This window comes from Oryzias melastigma, linkage group LG1, assembly GCF_002922805.2.
Source record: "Oryzias melastigma strain HK-1 linkage group LG1, ASM292280v2, whole genome shotgun sequence".
NCBI classification, from domain to species: domain Eukaryota; kingdom Metazoa; phylum Chordata; class Actinopteri; order Beloniformes; family Adrianichthyidae; genus Oryzias; species Oryzias melastigma.
The window spans coordinates 29,869,085-29,878,285 of record NC_050512.1 but is presented as its reverse complement, the minus strand read 5'-3'; the positions used below and the strand labels follow the sequence as shown (position 1 = coordinate 29,878,285).

Sequence of the window (9,201 nt, the reverse complement as noted above, 5' to 3'; positions counted from 1 at the left end):
AAACATCAATATTTTTTTCAATTTGTTTTATCTGGATTTCAAAAACTACTGGCCTCAATTTAGCTCCTTAGAGCAAGTGAGAATTATTTGGATTGTATGTATTTTTCAGTTTCAAGACTAAAACGATTTTGTTTATACGTATTTTTGAGTTTCAAGCGCCAAATAGTTTTTTGAAGACACAACATTTTTAAAGTTTTATGGATAAATCGTAAAATCACTTCATACTAAACAAGTCTTGTTTGCATTTTTAAAATTTTGTTTTCAGAAGAAATGAAGTGATGGGATTGTTTTGATTGTTCCGTTACCTGAGGACAGTCGGGTAGAGCTCAGCTGAGTAGAGGAACGCCGTGGTGAAGGCCCCTTCAGACAAACCTTTTGCCACCACAGCAACAATTGTACGAAGAACTGTGTACTCTGCAAGAGGGACAGCGTCGGGTTTTTAGGCTAGAAATGTAACGTTCTGACTGTCGACTGTATATGAGAACTGGACTGAGTGACTTCTCCAGGAAGTACCTACCGGCTCTGAAAAGCCAAAATCTCACAAACTTCTATATAGAGATAATCAGCTTTTACTCAGTCATTATATTTATCAGAATAACCATTCTTGCTCTGATACCTTTTTGTAAACACATTCTTGCTAATCTTTTCTTTAATGAATTTTTTTCTCTAGTACAAGTTATTCAAGTTTAAACTGACCAATCAGAAGCCAGAATGTCCAACTTTTAAAACATTTTTGTCAGATTCCTTGTAGCCCGCTTTCAAATTTTAGGGGTGTGGCCTTCCAGCAAGCTCACGTTTGATTGGTTAGAATGGTTGCAATAGAAAAGCTGACTCAAACTGAATTGAACCAATCACTGCTTACTGATGACATCTGGCTTCATCATGGTGTCGTTCACATGTCAAAAAATGTCAATTAAATTAAACCGTTTTCTTTGGATGACATCACACTCACTCGGTCCAGTTCTCGTAAACAGTCAATGGTTCCACCCACCTAAAGGTATGGCTGTGTTTACTCCAATCAGAACTCCTGTTGAGATCAGAAACAACGCCTGGCCATTCCGCCGGCCGATCCAATCAACCAGAAAGAAAGCCAGGATTTTGGCGGGAACTTCGACTGCGCCGTAGATGAACTGGGTGAGGTAGATGTTCACACCGAAACCAGAGATCCTAAAGCTGATGCCGTAGTAAAGGAAGGCGACTGCAAACCTGGAGGAGCAGAAAAGCAGTCGGAATGAAAGCGGAAGCAGATCCGCAGAGCAGGTTCACGAAGGGAGATCTGGTACCAGAAGAACCCGGAGCAGAGGGTGATCTTCCTCAGCTGAGGAGTCTTTACCAGATCCAGGTACGTGTGCTTCTTCTCGGCAACTTCTGACACTGTGATTTTTGCCAAAATCTGAAACACAGAGAGCAGCACAGATGAAGGACATCTGTAGAAATCCAGTGATTTCCTGCAATTTTTTTATTTTTCACATGATCATCGTGATTCCAGCAGATTCTGAAGGAGAAAAGCGGCGCGAGCCAAAACATATTTGGAAAGTTTCTTTTGTAAGAAATGAATCAGTGAGGGAACCGAAGAAGCTGCAATTAACGGACAAAAACCAGGAGTATTTACTCCAAATATGGATTAATTGTGTGGTGTGTTGTTCCCAAACACCATAACAATTTTACATTCATTATTATATTTAGAAAATATCAGTTTTAGTGACTGTTTTAAATGTATTTATTTATTCTTGCACTTATACGTTGCTAAGTTTGGCACCTGATTTATTATCTTCCACTTTAAATATTAAGTGAAGGAAAACTATAAATCACACTTTAATGTTTCCTACTTGAAATCTAGTGAACAAATAAAGCTTAAATCAGCTGGAGATAAGTGGTAACCAAACAGGACAGTTGGAAAAAATATTTGAAAATAAGGCCAAAAAGGGGGCGGGGCTAGTGGAGCCAGAGTGAGCGGCGGAGGTGTGGCTTGGAAATATGATTGACAGTTAGCTTAACTTTATGTAGCGTACGCTGGGTCTTTGATACGGAGAGTGGTACCGGGCAAAGTGATGCAAGTTTCTCCACAGAACCTTCTGAGGAGGTTGAGGAGTTCTCGCCTCCCCCTTCTCCCGATTTTGGAACAAAAACTCACTAGATTGTGCCATTTGGGGTTGTGCAATTCATATGTGACTAAAGTTGAACCAGATCCATTAAATGCACCTCTGTATGCAGTTTGGTCGTGTCTTCTTTCCTCCCGTTCATTTTGGCACATTGAATCAGATACTTCCTGGCTTCCTCGGTTCTGCCATGAGTCAGCAGCCAGCGCGCGGACTCAGGCAGCCACCTACAGACAAACACAAAGGCGGCTGGTTAGAAAACAAGCAGATCTGGGGTTTTCACTGAACATAAGATCCATCTTACCACCAGGAGATGATGGTAAGGACGATGGGCGCCGTCACCACCAAAGTTAGATGCCTCCAGTCTCGAATGAAGAAAGCCAGAAGGGCCAGAAGCATGTTCCCCACACTCCATGACAGACCAGTGATGATGGTCGTGAATGTTCGGTGCTTTATGTCTGTCCACTCGATACCTGAACAGACGTTTGATTTTTCCTTTCAATAAACGATTGATCTCATTCTTTGGTTAGAATGGAACAAACCTGAAATCAGTACAAGTCAGAATAACTTTATTTTATTACCTAGAACGACACTAATGATGGACATCCCACTGAGGGCCATGCCGCAGAGGGCTCTGGAGACAGCAAACATGACGTAAGACGTGGAGAAGGCTGAGGTGGCTCCCAGCAAGGTGGAGGAAATAAAAGCCACCAGAATCATGGACTTACGCCCAAACCTGCAACACAAAGATGACTGAAGGTTTTAACACAATCAGACTTTCACTTTCTGAAAAAGTGTCAGGTATTTGGAACAGTTTACAGCAGGAGTCTGCAACCTTCAACACTGAAACAGCCATTTGAGTCGGTTTCTCACCAACTACAACCCAGTAGGAGCCACAAAGTCTTAAATCGCGCTTTAAAAAAATAAGACACTGAATTGCACTAAAATTATAATATTGCTATTATAACAACTATAAAGGAAATATTGATTTTTGGTATAGATAAAGCATAAACATAAAGAGAAAATATCATTTTTTCAAAACATTAATAACTTTGACAGAGGTTCACATGGAGTCCTTTCAAAATAAAAGACATCCTTTACCACATCTGAATGCAGAAAATGTAGTAATTATTGAACTTTTCCTGCTTTTGGAAACAACACTTCAGCATTCTTGAGGCAAAATTCATCCTCATCCCAAATATGTTTATAATAAGCTCAGGAGGCTTTAAATGAAGAGCATAGTTGTTACTCTGAGTGCATGTTTTAATTTGTCATAAAATATATTTTATTACCACTTTTTAATTCATTTCATCTCCACAAAATAATAATAATAAAAAAACACGTAAACATTTTTTGTGAGATGAAGGGGGAACAGAAAAAAGGTTATCTTTTCTGTCCCTTTTGATGAAGTCATAAAGCTGTTTTTCTTATCTCAAAATAATAAACAGAAAATATACAACATATGAAACACAAATGTGGATTTTTTTGTTTAAACATGGAATATCCATCCATCCATCGTCTTGGCCGCTTTTTTCCCTTTTGGGGTCGCGGGGGTGCCGGAGCCTATCCCGGCTACTGATGGGCGAAGGCGGGGTACACCCTGGACAGGTTGCCAGTCTGTCTCAGAACATGGAATATAAATATAAAATATTAAAAACAACCAGCAATTCTTGTACATATTTTTGGAATATTAGATTTTGAACATAGTCATATAGTTCCTTTGATTTGTGGTTGAATACTATTCTATAACCTGATATCTTGCATTGAAACGTCTTTCTTTAACTTGAGCCATAAATTGAGGTTTTTTGAAGATTGCACGTCCTTTTAAATTGTAAGTACTCTGTCTTTTCCTAACATTTATTTTGTACATTTTTAAAACTACATCTGAAAATTTTAATATTTTTAACAGAGTAGTTGTGTCCCAGTTTGTTCCTGTGATTCTACGCATTGCTTCTTTTTTCTTTCTTTGTGAAAATGAAAATTGAATTTAAAATCATTTTGCTTGTCTTTTCCCAAACATCAAGATCAGGTTTGGAATCATCAAGAGTTATGTAACAAAACACAATACATTGAAATGACTGTGGATTTGTTGTGTAACCGACATTTAGTGTTTTAGATGTTTGGTAAAACCTCGTGGGTAAACACTGAGTAGTTTGTTGCGCAGCAGCAGCAGCAGCAGCAGCAGCAGCAGCTGACTGAGTAAAAGTTGCTGCTGAAAACACAAATCACATGACAGCAGTGTGATGAAGGAGCCTGCTCCTCACAAGCACATGGGAGCAGAAATGTCTTATCAAAGAGACGCTTTAAACACATTACCATGAGTTGTGACTGATATGATTTAAAGTTTTATGATGTGGTCAATTTTTTCCAAACATTTGTAAATTAATTATTAACACAACATTATAAATTTAAAAAAATAATTGTCCTAAAGTTAAGCTGTAAAAATCATACCGAGATCATGAGAGGTATGAGTTCTATCAGATACTTTTTTTTACTTTAAATCTCAGTCAAACTGCCTTATTTTGTTGAATGTGTTACATCCTGCTGCTATTGCTGGACCTTTTTCATCCCGTCCTTCTGATTACCTGGCAGGTGTGGTCGATGTGCCTTTGTTGGCACCTGCTGGCTGTTTAAGACAGAGGAGGTCACACCAAGGAAGGCAGGGAGTGGAGTGGCTCTCTTTTTACACTCTTTGTCTTTAGTAGTCTTAGACTGCTGGGTTTTGTTATTTTAGTTTGGGGTTGGACCTTGGTAGTCTTATTTTGCGGGCTTTGTTTGTTTTCTTTAGGTAGTTTCGGTTTGGCAGCCATTGGCAGGAGCTGCTGACTCCGACGGTTGACATGACTGGGTCAGCAGTCTCTATGATTTATTTTAAGTTTGGCCAAGGTTCTAATTTCGTTTGTTTTGTCTTTTTGCTTTAACCGGCACACTAATTGTTTTTCCCTTACTTAATAAACTGTGTCCCTTTGTTACGGTTCCATTTTTGGTTTCCCCCTAGACTGGAGCCAGGTCGGCCCCTTGGGGCCGTAACAAATGGAATTAATTGTAAGTCTGTATCTATTGACTGATGGAGAAATCTCGAGTGAAAGTATTTGGGATGTATGAGAAAAATTAGCTCAAGAAACATCAAAGGCTGCAGGAGAAGCGGAAAAGACATCTGGGGAGAACTTGAACCCCCAAACTAGAGGAATGATTTAAAAAAATATCAGTAAACTCTGAGCTGAAAAGTTCAGAAGAAAGAAACTAAATATAGAAGGACCTTCAAGTTCTAAAAAACCTGGATCTGGTGGGAAGAAACGATTGCCCTCAGGGGGGGGGCATTTTACAATATGATTGAAATATCCCAGAGGTAAATGGATAAAGCTCTAGTCTGTAGTATAAATGAATAAGTTAAAGTCTCATATTAGCTGCATATCTTGTATCAAAAGGCCATGTTTCTCTTTGTGCTCTGAACAAGGTTTTGTGTCTCATTTCTTCAGTTTTCTTTGTTCTGTTGCCTTGGTTACCCCACAATTAATACTTTTTTGGTGACCTGCTCATCTTTGTGTCCATCAAAAAGAACTGAGTAGTGCTCCCCCATGACTAAATTGAATGAATGTGAACAGTTGAGTTATAATTGGAGGAAGTGTGGAACATGTTCTCTGAGGATTGACCAAAAACTCACTTGTCTGACAGTTGTCCAAAAACAATGGCTCCAAGTGTCACCCCAAGGAAGAAGTAGGTGGCGAGAGCTTGATTCAGATGTTTTTCATTACAAACCAGATCCCACTGCAAAGAAAAGTCACATTTACAAACAATCGCTCAAAAAACGTTGAAAAACGCACAAAACGTAACAGTTCAAAGTCCCACTCCGATCATTTTTGTTCTGTTTTCAAAGTTTTCTCATTGGTCTTTTTATTATAATGATGCAGCTTTTAGCCAAAAATAAAAAAAAATCCTTTCGTTTCTAGGACATAGTTTCTGCAGAGTGGCAGGAGTTCAATAGAAATTCTCCTCTTGAGTTTTAGGGGGAGGCATTGTAGCAGAGCAATCCCGCCCCCCTTCCCATTCATTCAAAAAAACGAACTGATTTTTATTTAAAAAAAAAAAAGTCATTTTGTGTTTTTTAATGTTTTCTGTCTTTGATCTAAAGTTAGGTCTTCAATATAGAAATCAACTGTTCTGTCATTTTAAAATATTTTTCATAAAAAAAAACATGATGTTAAACCTTGTCAAATAAGCATTTTAGTCAATTATTTGAGAAAAATAACAATATTATTACTTAAAAAGAGACTCAAGTGATATCAGAATAATGATGTAAAATAAAGATTACTGTATTTTCCGGAGTATAAGTCGCACCGGAATATAAGTTGTTAGAGCAAAAAATGTCTAATCAAGAAGAAGAAAACTATATATAAGTCGCTCTAGAGTATAAGTCGCACTTTAGGAAGAAAAGTCTGACGTTTCTGAACAAATCCTCCAAACCCAGCTCCACTAAAAAATAAATAAAAACAATAATATTGATCTTTTGATCAGCATAAGATAAATAACAGTTTAAGAGGAAAACAATCAATCAGTCTCATCCATGTTTGATTTGGACACTTCTTCTTCTGCCACTGCTAGTCACAAATACTCAGATACATCGCCCTCTAGTGGTTGTTAGAGGAAACACCCGCTAAAAGACAACCAGTGTTTACTGGGAAAATAATAAATATATGAGCCTTTTTAAGAAAAAAACAACAGCAACAAACAATTGGCACCCCTGGCTAAACGATGAAAAAAGCTGCGACTTATACTCTGGAAAATATGATACATTTGATTTCAAATTTTAAAGTAAAAGCGAATAAATGTACAGAATGAAAGTAATCTTCAAAAATAAAGAAGACATGAGCACATTTTGAAAAACAAACAAGATCTTCGACATAAAACCCAAATTGTGATTAAATTTCTGTTGAATGTTTGAACATAAACGTCTCTAAAAAGCTAAATTTGTTTATTTCTAGCAGCATATCTGTAAGTATTAAAACCTGTGAGGGTTTCATTTATCTCTCAGAAAAGACCCAAAAAGTTCCGTCATTATGGTTATTCTTTAAATATGTTTTTAAAATAAATTATACACTAAATTCCTGACTGTTCTCTTAGTCTCTCTCCTTTAATACTTCAAACTTTGACTATTCATAAGATACATGACCAAAAACCTGATAGTCAAAAACATCTTAATGGTATTATTTGAAAATGAGACATCTTTAAAAGGCTTGTCAGTGTGCTGCAGTGATGAAGACAATCATTAGAAAAGCAGAAGTTTGGACGAATGTTACCTCAGAAGAAGTGGTGGAGCTTAATTGTGTGTGGTCGTAGGTCCAGCCGTGCTGACACGCCACCGTGCCGTTTGCTCGGCTCAGGTTGCTGCTCAGCGGCGCCTCAAAGACCCTGCAGGAGCTGAAGGAGCCGTCCTCCTCTCGGGGGATCCGGAGGGCCAGCACCTCTGGGTCGACCTCCCAGCTGCTTCCATTGCTGTCCTCCGGGCTCCCGAGGGAGCAGCGGTGAGGAGGGGTGGCGGAGATGAAGTTGTGCAGGAGGAAGTGGAGGGGAAGGATGGCGCGGGGCAAGCACAGGATGATCAGGAGAAGAAACTGAAACTTACTGAAGCCCCCAACATCATCCAGGATTTCCTCGAACCTCATAGCGACGAGACGGAGGCGGATGTGCTGTTGCTCCTATAACTCAATCAGATTACTCCCTCAGTTCTCTGCTAATATCCCCTCAGCCTGTGTGTGTCCTGCTACAGTCACTTCTTTAAAGTGGAGGGGGAGGTTCTGAGGGAAGGGTTCATCTGTTTCTACTCTGAAGTGGTTTTCATTGATACTTTTACTGGAGACTTTTTCTATCAATATATTTACAAACAAGCACTTTGTTCAAAACCCGACACTTTTAGCTCTTGTGATTTTCTAAAAGCTGCATACTTGCCATTAAATGTGATTGACAGATTTCTCGTAGTCTGCTTTTCATTAACTGGTAGGCCACAGTGGTTGCCATAGAAACGATGACTCGGATCAATCAATGCTTTCTGACAACGTCTGGCTCCAACATGGTGGCATCTACTGTATATTTACCAGAACAAATGACGACTGAACTGACCTTTTTTCTTGGAGCCAGAATTAAACCATTTTCTATGGGTGATGTCACACTCACTCAGTCCAGCTCTCAAATACAGTCGATGGAGCTTGCAGGACTTTTGATCAAAACATTTTCAGTTATTTTAGGATTTCATATCAAATTTTACCAAGAGTTTCCTCTTAACACTTTAAAGGTTATTGAGCTATAGTGGAAATTGATGACACTGCGTCTAAAAAATAAGAGTGACATGCAGACCCGGTCCTGGGCACCATGGCGCCCTGGGCGAAACGTGACTTTTGCGCCCCTCTGCACACACACACACACACACACACGCACGCACACACGGAAATACTACTGCCCAACATAGAAGAAACACCACTGATTGGAATATGTTGAAATAAGTATTTATTTATTTTATTGTCAAGGATTAATTAATAACCACACTAAAAAAAACTACAGCATATTAACTCTTTTCCCAAACCGGGACGCAACTGGGACCCCCAACTTGTGCAATGGGGGCAGCCACGCTAACCACTGAACCAACATTTAATACATCTCTTCAGCATTGTAGATATTTATTTATTTGTAGCTTTAATTATTACATGTTTTAGCATTTTACATGAAATGAGTGGTGTGTCAAACTTAAAAAAAAAAATAAAAATCATTGCAATTTGTTGCCCCCTCCAGCAGGTGGCGCCCTAGGCGACTGCCTAGCTCACCTATGTCCAAGGCCGGTAACATATCTAATAATCAAATATGTCTCCATTTTGTATAGGAACTGTTTCCAGATGTTTATTTTACTACATTTATGTTTAGTCTTAATTACTTCCATCCAAAGAAAAAAAAAAATATATATATATATATATATACATATATTAGTGAAGCATTGATGCGCATTCAAGAATGTAAATTCTTGAAGCCGAGTACAGCCCATGGTGTTCACACTGGACAAGCAGGGAGGGGCATCTTTTTTGTTTTGGTGCAAAATGTTGAAGTGGTACAGATC

At 38.7% G+C, this 9,201-nt stretch overlaps 1 protein-coding gene across 1 annotated transcript in view; it reads right to left on the bottom strand.

Annotated features, from left to right (window-relative positions):
* The window catches only part of slc22a7a (solute carrier family 22 member 7a), a 10,949-nt gene extending 2,472 nt beyond the window's left edge, over positions 1-8,477 (bottom strand). Inside the window, exons 1-8 of the mRNA XM_024289986.2 lie at positions 7,397-8,477; positions 5,764-5,867; positions 2,681-2,835; positions 2,404-2,572; positions 2,203-2,326; positions 1,284-1,393; positions 992-1,206; positions 306-414 (exon numbers count right to left, since the gene is read on the bottom strand). Coding sequence (XP_024145754.1) covers positions 306-414; positions 992-1,206; positions 1,284-1,393; positions 2,203-2,326; positions 2,404-2,572; positions 2,681-2,835; positions 5,764-5,867; positions 7,397-7,762 — 1,352 coding nt within the window. The 5' untranslated portion in view covers positions 7,763-8,477. The remainder of the gene's footprint in view (positions 1-305; positions 415-991; positions 1,207-1,283; positions 1,394-2,202; positions 2,327-2,403; positions 2,573-2,680; positions 2,836-5,763; positions 5,868-7,396) is intronic.
* Positions 8,478-9,201: the final 724 nt, after the last annotated feature.